The 13,747-nt window shown below is 38.5% G+C and overlaps 1 protein-coding gene across 1 annotated transcript in view; it reads left to right on the plus strand.

The window, feature by feature from the left end:
- The window catches only part of syne1a (spectrin repeat containing, nuclear envelope 1a), a 133,452-nt gene that overhangs the window by 73,463 nt on the left and 46,242 nt on the right, over positions 1-13,747 (plus strand). The window contains exons 89-98 of the mRNA XM_016548796.1: positions 2,760-2,882; positions 3,402-3,584; positions 3,820-3,963; positions 5,485-5,688; positions 6,905-7,039; positions 8,856-8,978; positions 9,056-9,217; positions 9,505-9,705; positions 11,353-11,526; positions 12,904-13,095. Coding sequence (XP_016404282.1) covers positions 2,760-2,882; positions 3,402-3,584; positions 3,820-3,963; positions 5,485-5,688; positions 6,905-7,039; positions 8,856-8,978; positions 9,056-9,217; positions 9,505-9,705; positions 11,353-11,526; positions 12,904-13,095 — 1,641 coding nt within the window. The remainder of the gene's footprint in view (positions 1-2,759; positions 2,883-3,401; positions 3,585-3,819; positions 3,964-5,484; positions 5,689-6,904; positions 7,040-8,855; positions 8,979-9,055; positions 9,218-9,504; positions 9,706-11,352; positions 11,527-12,903; positions 13,096-13,747) is intronic.

Raw genomic sequence — 13,747 nt, forward strand, 5'->3', positions numbered from 1 at the left:
AAAAAAAAAAAAAAAACTGCACTATCACTGCTTGAGTCTGGTCAAGCTTCAAGTCTGCTGTATATTTAGAAAGACATTGCCATCTAGTGGGCAGTTAGATTAGCAATGTAATTCTTCATCTTTCTGTAGCTTCTTTGCTGAACGAAATTGATGTTTGTTCATTAAATTGCTGTATGCTCACCACACTGCTTTAACTTAACATTGTTTTATAGTTTTATCCTAAACCATACAATCAGAAATGTGCATAAAATTTGTGCCCATTAATTAGTCCTCACTCCTCATAAAATGTCTGGCTTAATGCATGCCATAACTATATAACTGGCATCGTGCCATGAACAAATTGGATTATGTGCTTCCATTTTTTATTAGAGAGCAGATTTATAACTGTTAATTTTAAAATGTAAAGGTTTCAGCAAATGTTTAAATGAGTAATAATATGACTCGCTTTTCGGTTTTTGTGTGTGTAATGGTATAGAGATTTTTCAAGATGACTTGTGTATTTGACTGATTATATGTCTCTGAAATTCTGCAGTCAAATATTTTTGTATAATCTGTTATCTATATGTATTAGGGCTGGGCGATATAGCTAAAAAATGTATCAACGATATAATGTTTCATATCGTTTGGTATCGATAATTATTGACATTTTTTGTAACCTTTTTTAAAACAAAGAGCAATAGAAAAAAATATTTTTAAATTTAACCACTATATTTTTAAATTAACCCAATTTATTGAGACAAACAACAAATATTTTTGGTTTTAACAGTTAAACACACAATAAAAATTAAACAAATATCTAATTTCTAATGTTTTATATGCAGATTAAATAGGTCTGAAGGAAAGTTTTGGCTTGTCTCCCGAGGCCACAGGAGGGCGCAATGAGCAAAATAATGCAGCACATTAAATTGCCAACGCAAAGGAAATAACTGTCTATAAAAAAAACGTGCATTATGTATAATGTTTCATATCGTTTGGTATCGATAATTATTGACATTTTTTGTAACCTTTTTTAAAACAAAGAGCAATAGAAAAAAATATTTTTAAATTTAACCACTATATTTTTAAATTAACCCAATTTATTGAGACAAACAACAAATATTTTTTGTTTTAACAGTCAAACACAAAATAAAAATTAAACAAATATCTAATTTCTAATGTTTTATATGCAGATTAAATAGGTCTTTTATTTCTCTAATATTTTGAATGAATAACACAGCAACTGCGCGTCTTGTGGACTAGACTAACAAAACATTAAAATGTCACTTACATCATCATCACCGTATCTCGCGCTCCACTAATGACACTCCCTGACGCACATCTAACATTTGATTGTACTATTTTCAAATGCAAATGTTTATTTAAAATTCGACTAATATTCTTTTTTTTTTAAATTCACAATCTCCTCATCACAGGCAGGCACAGCACTCAATTCAGCACGTGCCTATATCGTGCGCTATATCGAAAAAAATTTCTATCGTTATCGAAGAGGGTGTACCGTCGATAAATATCGATACCGTTTTATCGCCCAGGCCTATATATAATTAACTGTTGTCCCAGGAAACCAATTTCCTATATAGTTGTGCATGTCAGTTTATTTATTTTTTTATTTTTTTGGATTCCTCATCCTTGCTCTCCTTCTTTACTGCCCGACTTTGGAAAACTAGGACCACCAATATAGTGCACACTGTAGAATTTTGCCAAATAGTGCCTGTGCTCTGTATTTTATTCACTGTTCGCTGGAGAATTACATTGATTTGGTTTAAAGCACCACTTTATACAATTTTAGGCCCACTTGAGCTGCTTGTATTTTGTGGGCTTAAGTCTTATAATTTAGCAGACATTCTCTGAAGTAAATCACTCTGAAGTTAAAGGGCTTTAGTGTCTTGCTCAGGGGCTCAGTGGTGATTTAGCAGGGTTGTGAACTCCTCTGGTTTTGAGTCCCCACATGATTTAACCTGCAGTCTGACTGTTGAATGGCTGAAATGGGTTTTTCAATACCCGAAGCCAGTCAAAAGTTTTTGAACAGTAAGATTTTTAATGTTTTTTAAAGAATTCTCTTCTGCTCACCAAGCCTGCATTTATTTGATCCGAAATACAAATGTTTTTTGAGCAGCAAATCAGAACATTAGAATGATTTCTGAAGGATCATGTAACACTGAAGACTGGAGTAAAAATGCTAAATAATCAGCTTTGAAATCACAGGAATAAATTAACATTTTAAAACGTTTTCAAATAGAAAGCAGTTATTTTTAATAGTAAAAATATTTCACAATATTACTGCTTTTGCTGTATTTTGGATCAAATAAATGCAGGCTTGGTGAGCAGAAGAGAATTCTTTAGAAAACATTAAAAATCTTACTGTTCAAAAACTTTTGACTAGTGTATATCCAAATGGCACAAGGGGGAGCTAGTGTTTCTGTTAATCAACTAGGTGCTTTTATTCTGCCAAATGCTGATATATCAATCCCCTGTGTATCATAGCATCACTCTTACAGGCTCCTTAATCGTTCTCCTTTCTTCTTCTTTTTTCCTCAATTGCAGAATTTTTCAGTGTTAAAATGCTAATAGTGGGACTATTGAACAGCAACCTGAAAGAGTGTTTTGAATCCTTTTAAAAATGATTATTATTGAATTGGAATTACACGCCATGAAAGCATACCCAATGGAATATTTAATAGAATATACAGATATTTGTCTCTGTAAAGCCAAATTGACATTGAGCTGAACACAATGATCTTACTGTGTGTTTCTCTGTTTAGGACCTGGGGAGACTGGAGAGTGATGTGAAGAGCCTCCATCAGTCCATAGAGAGAGTACAGGAGACTCTGGCCTCCCCTGATCTGGCACGTCTCAGTCTCAGAGAACAGCTGACTCAAAGACAGGTACACCGCTCACTCTTAATAACTTCTACTAACACATTTCTTCATTCCTCTGATTTATCTCATTTATCGTATACTGTCAGATACAAATGCAGTCATTACATTCTGTACTATTATACACTGAAAAAAGAATTGTCTTAATTATTAGTTACTTTTTCCAATACTTTTTTTCTTGTTTCCAGTAAAAAAAAATTCTTGTTTAAATTAAAGCATAAATATAACAAATAAAACATTAGTTTATGGGTTATGCATAAAAAAGAAAGGAAACAAGGTGAGAAAAATGAACTTAATTCAAGATCTATTTTTTGAAAACAAGTATATTCTTAGATAGTTTTGCTGAATGTATATTGTTTTAAGAATGTTTCAATATTTTTCAAGACCAGAAATCAAGACCGAAATACTGATTAGTAATAAAAAATAAAAATAAAAAAAAAACGATTTTTCTGTGTACTGACAAGAAAATCACATGTGCTGATTTTATCACTGGTACCATCAAACTAATGTTGAATATTTGTTGCTTAGCTCCTGTTGTCAGAGATGGAGGGTCTCAAGCAGCAGGTGCAGGCTATGCAGATGTGTCAGAGTGCCCTCCGGCTGCCAGAGGACGTAATTGCAGCATTACCGCTATGTGGTACTGCACAAAGTCTGCAGCAAGAGAGCAGCCAACTCCAGCACAATACCATTCAACAGTGCAATATATTACAGGTATCTGCACACATATTACAACGTATTCTTAGGTAAAGGTATTGATATTGATTTTTCAGTTCAGGCTTTCATTTAAACTTTTATGCTGATATGAGCTAACCTTTAAGCTACTAACATTATAAATGGAAAAAATGTCCCCTTCAGTGTATCTGCATAGTTTCGTATAGCACGGTCATGGGGCTGGGCACTTGGGGTTTTAATGGCTCATTTAGCATCTCTCTTCTTATTCCCCCAGGAGGCCTTGGTGCAGTATGAGCAATACGAACAGGAAGTCAAGAACCTACAGAGACTTATTGAAGAAGCACACCGTGTTATTCAGGACGGCCCTGTTGCTACAGGAAACATACAGGAGCTTCAGACACAGATACAACATCATGAGGTGAGGAAGGACATCCTTCTTTCATACTTTTATATTTTCACAAATATAGATGCTTAAGCAGTAATTTGTATGTTTTAAACACTGTTTCTTTAAGTAAGCAGTGGTATCTGTTATGATCATTCTTGCTTGATGCATCAGTCAGTCTCAATTCATTGCAGGCGTGTTGTCTAAGCTATCACTCACCATGTTGCTTTGCTAGTCGACCTTCATTCGGTTGGAATGAGTCAGGCCATAAATTCCTAGCCTTTTCTCAATGGGTGTAAAAGTAGTTCTTTGATCTTTGACCTCAATCTGTTTTGTCCTGAGTGGCATCAAATTCTTTCTTTCTCTCACGCCCTTTTGCTCTGTTTCTTTACATTTGCACACACAAACACATTCACACACATGAAGGCAAGTAGGGCTGCACAATTCACCAAAATGGTTTATCATTTGAATGAAGGTATTAAAACAGCCATAAGTATTAATATTATAATTTTACAGAACAACTGTTCTGTAAAATAGTTTTTAACAAGTTATTGTTTTTAACATTTTATAGTAATATTAATATATAATCATACATTATTTGGCCAATAGTGCAGCCCTACAAACAAGCACAGTAAACGTGGAGTTTTTTAAATGTCGCATTTTAAATCACAATCACAATTTGTTTCAGAAAAATTGCAAATAGATTTTTAAAGCCACCAAGAGCCAGTTTTAAACACACCAAATAAAAATAAACCTAAACCTGTACTGAATCTCACATCCTCGTGTTTTATTAGTAGTTGAGTTAGTTCAGTTGGGGTGGCAGCTGTGGCTTTATCACCCAGGGTTATTTTTCTCTGCAGAGCAGAGTGCTGCAGCTGCAGCTTTCTCCCACGTGACCTCATTACCAGAGACTGGCCTGTCTGTGTGTGTTTGTGAAAGAATGACAGTTAAAGAGAGAGAAAGCCGGGAGGGGGACTCCACGGGCCGTACAAAATCTTTAATGTGAGCCCCTTCCTCCCCTCAGTTTTACGCTCGCGCCCAGTTCTTTTGTTTGTCAGGAAAACAGCTTCGGGATTGGTGGAAGGAGAGGAAGTAAAGGGAAGGAAGGAAAAGAAGTAAACAGGAGGGGGGAATAGCCCCTCTCACTGAGCTCATTTCCTGTTCCCGAGGTCTTTGTGTTTGTATGAGTGTGAGTTGACCAGTTTGGGGGAGGGAGTGTTCTTCCTCTCTCTTCTCTCCTCCCACTCTATCCAGTTGGCCGAGCTCTGTGCCAATCACGTTCGCCGTTGCCTGAAGGCTTGGGCTTGTCGTCCTTCTCCCACGGTGCTCTGATTGGCTACAAGCTCAAAATGCCTCTGACTGAGCGATTGTTCGCCTGCACCGTTTTTTCTACTGCAGACAGAGGGGGAATTTCTCAGCTCAGCTCGCCGGTGCCGCTCTCTGCATTAACCCCCTTTTCACACCTCATCTATGGGACTTAATCCAGGACGTATATTTGGACTTAATCCAAACACGTGGACCTTGGTGGAATAATACTGTAATGTGTCATTGTGACAGGAACTGGCCCAGAAGATAAAAGGATATCAGGAGCAGATCTCGGCCTTGAACTCCAAGTGTAAGATGTTGACTGTGAAAGCCAAACATGCTACCATGCTTCTGACAGTCAGCGAGGTTGATGGACTCTCCGATGGGTTGGAGGAGCTGGAGGATGAGGAGGAAGAGATGCCCGAACACCCACCAGCACACCCCTCTGTTGTCATGGTGAGTGATTTACACTTACACATGTTAGGGCTGGGCGGGGTGTGCTGGGTGCTCTTTTTCCTTTCACTGTCAGACGAGCATCCCATGGGTCTCTTATTTCTCCCACAGGGTTGTATGTGCCTCTACATTGTACATCCCTGCTGTTGTTTGTTGCCGAAAGAGGAAACAGGATGAGGGTGTTAGATGGCTTTGACTTTGTCAACATTAGTTGTCTTTAGTTGGGCCGTACGGTTTCACTACATTGCATCAGTCATGATCAGGGCTGGATTCCACATTAACCGCCAACAATTCAGCTCCAGCTGTGTCGCTCAGTCCTTACTGACTTACAGAAAAAGGGGTTTAGCTTTGCAGTAGTTCAGCAGTCATTGTATCTAGATCTAAATTTAGCCTAATGGTGGAGCGCTCCAATGGTTTGGCTCAGATTACTTTAGTTTATGCAGGCTAGCACAATTCATTATTGTATGCCATCTTATTGTATTTTTACAGTGAGTCTGTGCATATCCTCTGACCAATTTCCTGACTCGGTTCATTCCTTTATCATGACGAGAGGTCTGTGAAGGGCTTAGTCATGGCTACTCATAACAAATGTAGTCTGTCTGTAATTCTTGGGTGCTGCTTTGCAGGGTCTTATTCAGCTTTTCTGCTTGATCAGGACTTCCTGTCAGAATCAAATGGAAATATACGCTAATGCAAGTTTGGGGTCAAGAAATGAAATCTTTTAATGTGCATTCAACTGATCAAAAGTAAAGACATTTTATATTTACAAAAGATTTATATTTCAAATAAATGCTGTTCTTTTGAACTTTATATTCATCAAAGAATCCTGAAAAATGTGTCAAGGTTTCCACAAAAATACTAAGCATTTGTTATTAAGCATTTATTATTATTTGTTTTTTATGTTTTTTTAATTTTTACTTTGATAATAATAAGACATTTTTCTTGAACACAGTTCAGTATATTACAATAATTTCTGAAGGATCATGTGACAGTGTAGACTGGAGTAATGACTGCTGAAAATTCAGCTTTGCCATCACAGGAATTATTTTAAACATTTTTAAAAATTATAACCAGCCCCAAACTTGAATGGTAGTGTACTTTTTCCAGCACCCTAATATTCTTCCTCTGGTTTTCTTCTTCTTTTGGTGCTTTACTCCTGTTTCACTCTTTATGTATCTTTCTCTTTCTTCCTCTGCCTCTGTGGCTCTTTAATGGTCAGATGACGGCAGGCCGTTGCCATACTCTCCTCTCTCCGGTCACAGAGGAGTCTGGTGAGGAGGGCACCAACAGCGAGGTCTCCTCTCCACCCGCCTGCAGATCGCCCTCACCCGGGCCTAACGCTGAAACCTCTCAGGTACCCCATGGCTCTAACCCATACCTTGCTAGCCCCTGCCAACCTTATCACATTTAATCAACTTATCCCTGATCAGCCACTAACCTAATTTAACTCGGTTTAAACTTAACCAATCACTTTCATACAGTAGGCACTGCTCTGTTCTTGATTTGGATACAAATGTTAGTCTGAGGGTTTCCACGATCATGGAAAACCTGGAAATATCTGAAAAAAAAATGATTCCCTGGAAATGTAGAGGTGTTGTTTGTATTTTTTATTTTTTATTTTAACATACTTTCTTCTATCTCTTCTTAATATGCAGATACAATTCTAAGTAAGGTTGATTTCCTTGAAAAGTGTAAACACTGAGACTCTTCAATGCTTTCAGAACATTTCTCTGTTTGTTTGAGCTTTTCAACCAGCCTGATACAGCAGAACTGAATTAAGAAATTAACTTAGGGCAGGACGACAGTATCTGTCTTTCCAACCAATGGTAGATAGGAGCATTTAGTAGTTACTATTTTTTGCCTTTTTTCACTTTGATCCACAAGTGGCACAGAAATCGCACACTTCAGATTTAATCTATCCTAAAGACCATGGACATTTCTAAAGAATATATTGTGTATATTATACAGTAGTGTATATTCTACTATATAATATATCCATCACTGTTCAACAGTTTGGGGTTGCAGTAAAAACAGTAATAATGTGAAGATTTTTTATAATGTAAAATAACTGTTACTCTTTTAATATTTTTTTAAATGCTGAATTTCAGCAGCCATTACTGTAGTCCCTCTATTCTTGTGCTGACTTTTTCTTGAGGAGCAATAGAAAACTATTTTTATTCTGACCAGGCCCAGCGTCAAGGGGGGGAGTGGGGTTGGGGGGCTTAGCCCCCCCTGCAATAATCTGAAGGACCCACCCGTCCACCCCCGGAATACAAAAAAAATTGCGGAAAACAATCTAAACTGAACGTGATTTCAACTGAGGGGCACCCCTCGGATATGATTTGTGCCACCTCAGATTCAATTTGACCCCCTCCAACCCCCCAAAATGTGTGGATTTTAACTATTCGATGCGTACCATTACCGGTGTATTTAGAACATTCACTGCTAAAATCAAACGCTTTGTCTGGCGCTATTCAGTGTTTTCAACCGCATAAAAATTATTCAGACATTTAAATTAATTACTACCAAAAAAGACATTTGTTAAATACACACTGATGTTTGTGAGTTTGTTAAATACACTGGTGTCTAAGGAAAGCGGCAATAATCCTTTCAATTAAAATCTGACAACGTGTCTTATTCATATAGGTACACGTTGTGTAGTTAACTATAAAGTTCACTCTATTCTTGTCCTAGTTTAACGGTGACTTACTTTTGGAGAAATGGGTGAATTTACGTGATGTTAAACCAAAGATCCAAAACACCCCCCTCCTCGGCCCCCCTGTGGGGCCTCTTTTTAGAATCATACAAGCCCCCCAGGTTGTATGTCCTGGCACCGGGACTGATTCTGACGTGACTTTTTTTTTTCTTTCATAATGTTCATATGCACATGTAGTGAGCTGTAGTTGACACAGATTTGAACATGGCCTAAGGGAGTGACAAAGATGTTTTGGTTAGCACAGATTCTTTATGTGTTTAAGCATCTGGAAAAACCCATGGTTAACCATTTGGTGTAATCATGTTACTGCGTATGAGTGCAACATCTGAAAAATCCAGGCAGAAACCCGCATAAGTATCATTACTGTTTTATTGTATTTTAAGAGGACCAGCACAATTTAGTTTATTATTTATGCATGCATGCACACACTCTCGTGATGTAACGTCTTTCGTAGGGTTCAGGGCGAGCTCCTTTAAGCAGAGCTCCACTCCAAGAGCTGTATGACCCCTCCATGGAGTCAGCCGCCTCAGCTAACCTGGACGACCTACAGCGCTCATGGGAGACTTTGAAGAATGTGGTACATATCCATAGATGCTTCTCACATTACAAAATCCAAAGTACGTCTTCTGTTGGTTAATATACATTTATTTACAGATCAGTGAGAAGCAGAAGAGCCTATATGAAGCTCTGGAGAGGCAGCAGCACTATCAGGAGACCCTGCAATCTGTCTCCACAAAGATGGAGTCCATTGAGACCGCACTAAATGAAGGCTTGGAGCCAAGCAAGAGTCCAGAGAGCCAGATGGCCGCCCACCAGGTGAGAGAGACAGAGGATCAGATGAAGCAAGATGACCGCATTAAAGCTAGATCACATAAAAACTCAAGCCTACAGCCGGACTAGTGATACGAACCAGAGGACAGGGTTACCCTCTAGATTTCCAACTTCTCCTGTGTCTAAAACTAATCTCTTACCTAGAAGTATCTTCATTTCCGTGGTATTTAGCCTTTTAATGTAGCTTTACTGTTTACAACTAGAGCAAATCAACTTACTAATGAAACCAGAATTGAATTAAAGCAGTTTCCTGATTGGTGGTTGTTCTTCAGGCTCTGATGGATGAGATCCTAATGCTCCAGGATGAGATCAGTGCACTGCAGACCTGCTTCTCCCAAGAGCTACAGTTGGATGAGGACAGTTTGGAGGCAGATGCCGGAGACCAGCTGGCCCTGCAGTCAACCCTCACTGTGCTAGGAGAGCGCATGGCCACCATCCACATGAAGGCCTCCGGAAAGCGCCAACTTCTGGAGGTGAGCAGGAAAAATAGCATGCAGAGAAATTGATATGGCTGATAAATAGTAGCAAAAAAAGATTTTGGCATGTTATTTTGATTATTTTACGTAATGTAGTTTGAGTGACGAATGGAGCTCAAGTGTAGTTTAGGCAGACCACGTCGTGACAGCCAGCATCAGCTGATGCTCAGCTGATTGTAACTCCTCCCACTACAATTAAATAAGGTAAGTTCATCCGTTCTCACACTTGTCTTCATTTGTCGCACAGACATGCGCTTAGTTGCACAGAAACTCGCTTCTAGTTCAGTGCCAGACACTTGCTCGACAGCTTCAAAATTTAAATTGTTGCACAGATACTCGCTTAAGATAGCCTTCTAGTTCATCATGATTCGTGATCTTGAACTCACAATTCACCACATCAACCAGTATAAGTGGCTTGATCTGGTTAAATTGAGCATCATTCTTCCCTCTCATGGACTCTATTCAAAATTTTGTCTGATGTACATCAGTTTTCTGTTAATACCCTCACCAGTCGCCTTACCAGAGAACAGCATTCCCGATTATAATTGAAATATGCTATCTCCACTGTGCTGAGACAAGAGAGCATCCACAAAAGTAAGATTGGACAGAGAATCTGTAGGGCCTAGACAAAGACTGATGCATGAGAGTGGGAGGTGCACAGACCAGTGTTCCACTGATGGTCGAAGACAGCTTATTGAGGAAGTGCAGCAGTTTATCTAGTTGTGAGCATACTGGTCACTGATGGGGGGACAGAGGCAGAGTATGGAGCTACTCCCTTTAAATATCAAGGCATGCCACCTCTCAACCATTCAGGGAGCTGTTCTCCCTGATTGATCGTGAATTGCACATACTATGTCATTGTGTTGGGGGTTTCAAACCTCAGTGAGGTTTTCTTGTGGACAGCTCAGAATCTGAACCCTTCGGAGCAAAGCCTGTTGCCAAAATAATGTTCAGGACCTTTACAATAATCTTAATCAAACAGTAGTCCTGACTGAAATGTAGTTTGAGTGACAAATGGAGCTCAAGTGTAGTTCAGGCAGACTACGGCGTGACAGCCAGCATCAGCTGACGCTCAGCTAATTGAAACTCCTCCCACTACAATTAAATAAGAGATATAAGTTCATCCGTACTCACACTTGCCTTAGGCTGTCGACAGACATGCGCTTACCCTTCTCCATCCCCAACTCCTCCTTATACAGGCACATGATCACTTAGCATCTTGTCCACGGAAATCATCTATTAGCTAATCGTTGCTTATTCTTGTCCAGTCTCATTTACAGACCTGTATCACTTTTGCATGGAATTTTATATCTGTTGCATATAAATAATTATGGTAATTGCATTAGGCTTGGGGGGGTTTCAAACCTCAGTGAGGTTTGCTTGTGGACAGCTCAGAATCTGAACCCTTCAGAGCAAAACCTGCTGCCAAAATAATGTTCAGGACCTCTACAATAATCTTAATCAAACAGAGTGGTCCTGACTGAACTGTTTAGCAGATGCTGGTCGTTTCAAATTGTCATGTGTGGCCTAGTAATTATTTTAGTCTTTTGGTTTAACTATCAGGACATCTCTCTACTTAAAACCACTAATTGCAGATTATAAACCAAATGACAGACAAGCCTAAACTAATTCTCTGTCCTGCAGGAGCGATTAAGCGAGCAGTTAGAAGAGCAGAGGCAGGAACAAGCGCTACAGCGTTACCATAGTGAGGCAGAGGAGCTTGACAACTGGCTGCTCAGCACACGTGCCACACTGAGCTCCACTCTTCAGCCACACCCACAGGACATGGACATGGAGGAACAGCTGATTGACTGCCAGGTAAAAGCCTAGGGCTGGGAAATGTAAGAAAATATTCATGCCACAATATTCTTGAAAATATTGGTCCACAACATGTATCAACATATTTTTATGGGAAGCTGATTAAAAAACTACTGAAGTTATTGTTTTTCAGACAGTGTCCAATGGTGGACATGTCACACTTTTTGAAAAGAACGACTTAACAATCATGTTCATTGCAAAGAAACAACTTTATCAATAAACAAATAATTAATAAAATACTGATTTATTTGGTTAATCTGCACTGTGGTGATTTTTAAATGCAATTTTTTTTATTTTATTTCATTTTATTTTTGATGACCGTTTTCATAGTTTCTGAGCACTTGTATAGTTTTTGAAAAGCCAGTCCTTTATTGTAGGTGATAAAGTATTTAAAACCATGATTGATTTTCAGTGGCATATAAACAGTCAATTCATCGGATTCTGCTAGCTGATAATGTCTGGAGTCACTAGAGTGGGCCGCAAGTAAATCTGATTAGCTGTGTGTTTTGTCCCGTTCTGTTGGTCATTAGGATTAGGGGCTTCTTCTTCCCTGCAGTCATGGGACGTCCCACAGTGCATGTCTGCAATTCTTCAAGGAGACACACGAATACACACGTGTGTGTCTTTTGTGTTTTGATTAAAGGGCTGTAGGTATCAAGTTAACCTTTAACCTGAAAGTTAGATTCTTTGTGTGAAGTCAGGGTGGCCCTGACCTTTAGCTTACTGCTGTTAATGTTTGCTCATTCCTCATTGAATGCCACTGGCTCTCTCCACTATTAACCAGCATTCAGTTCCAGCTACCCTGCAGGTCCACCACAAAATTTAAAAAAATGTATTGATTATTTTCTTTCTTAGAAGTATGCTAACTTCTCTGGACTAGTGTGCATGTAGTATGGTAAAGATCTAGATGTCTAAAGACTAGGTTAAGCAGCTTAAGAAGATTATCAGTCACTGCATACACGTCTCCTGTTTACGTATTTTTTTTCAAACACATTCTGAACATTCTGTTTTTACATGTGTCTGAATATCCGAAAGCAAACAAATCCATTTAGTTACAGTGAACTTAGTTTTTTTATCTTTACAACTTTATCTTTATGGTAAACCCATCTAAAAGATTTATTGTATTTAAGTTTTGTTCCTTAAGATGAGAAGAAAAGAGAATTTTTCTGAAATCAAACAACTTGAAAAGAATAGGTTAACCAAACCCAAATCCTGATTATGTTCATTTAATGTCATTAATGTTCATTTAATGTAATTAAAAGTTATTTAAAAGATTTTAATTTGTTGTTAGTAGCACCTAAAATATGGTTCACACTGCTCAATCATTTCTAAATGATCAAAACAATTTAGTCTTCTGATCTTATGTTCCTGGTCTAGAACATGTTATTGGAGATCGAGCAGAAGGTGCTGTGTCTGTCTGAGCTGTCAGTGCACAGTGAGAGTTTGCTGATGGAGGGAAAGGCCGGCACACGGGGTGATGCTGAGCAGCTCTCCCTCAAACTGCACAGCCTCAAATCCAGCCTGCTGGAGCTACAGCGCATTCTCCAAGACAAACAGACCCACATCCAGGTGAGGGATACTGATTCAACTTCTCAAAGAAACATACACTGACAGAAGTGTCACCGAGGAGCTATAATTTAGTAGAATGACAGAAAATGCCAAAGGTCTGAATACTTAGTATAAAAACAATTGGAGGTTACAGACAACAGTCAGTACATTTGCACACACACCACTAAAAACACAAAAAAACACATCCTCGCCTCAATGGTTGCTTTGTGGACAGCAGGACAGAAGAATGCCAAGCGCTGTTCATTGTTGTGAAGGATGTTCCATTGCTCTCCAGCAACATCCATCTGAAACAAAGACCTTTTAGAAATTGTGGGGGAAGTCTGGAATTTTCGCCAAACTCTTTTAAATGAGACATGTTGGTGACATGTAAAAGCCTTATACAAGCTGATTTGGGTCCATCTCCTATTATCAGTCATGATTGACCTTTAACCTCTAATTACTGAAAAGATGTTTTGTGTGTGTGTGTGAGTTTGTGCATGTTTCCAAGAAATTCTATGTATCTAGGTTCATTGTGAGGACACCTTCTATAAAATAATTTCACCAAACATAAAGTTTTACCTAATATATATTTTTTTGTTTCAAAAATTATAAGCAAACCTTTATAAGTGATAGATTTTATAATTTTTTAAAATACATTTGACTTATGTTTATC

This window comes from Sinocyclocheilus rhinocerous, unplaced genomic scaffold, assembly GCF_001515625.1.
Source record: "Sinocyclocheilus rhinocerous isolate Xijiao unplaced genomic scaffold, SAMN03320098_v1.1 scaffold1606, whole genome shotgun sequence".
In the NCBI taxonomy this organism is placed as follows: domain Eukaryota; kingdom Metazoa; phylum Chordata; class Actinopteri; order Cypriniformes; family Cyprinidae; genus Sinocyclocheilus; species Sinocyclocheilus rhinocerous.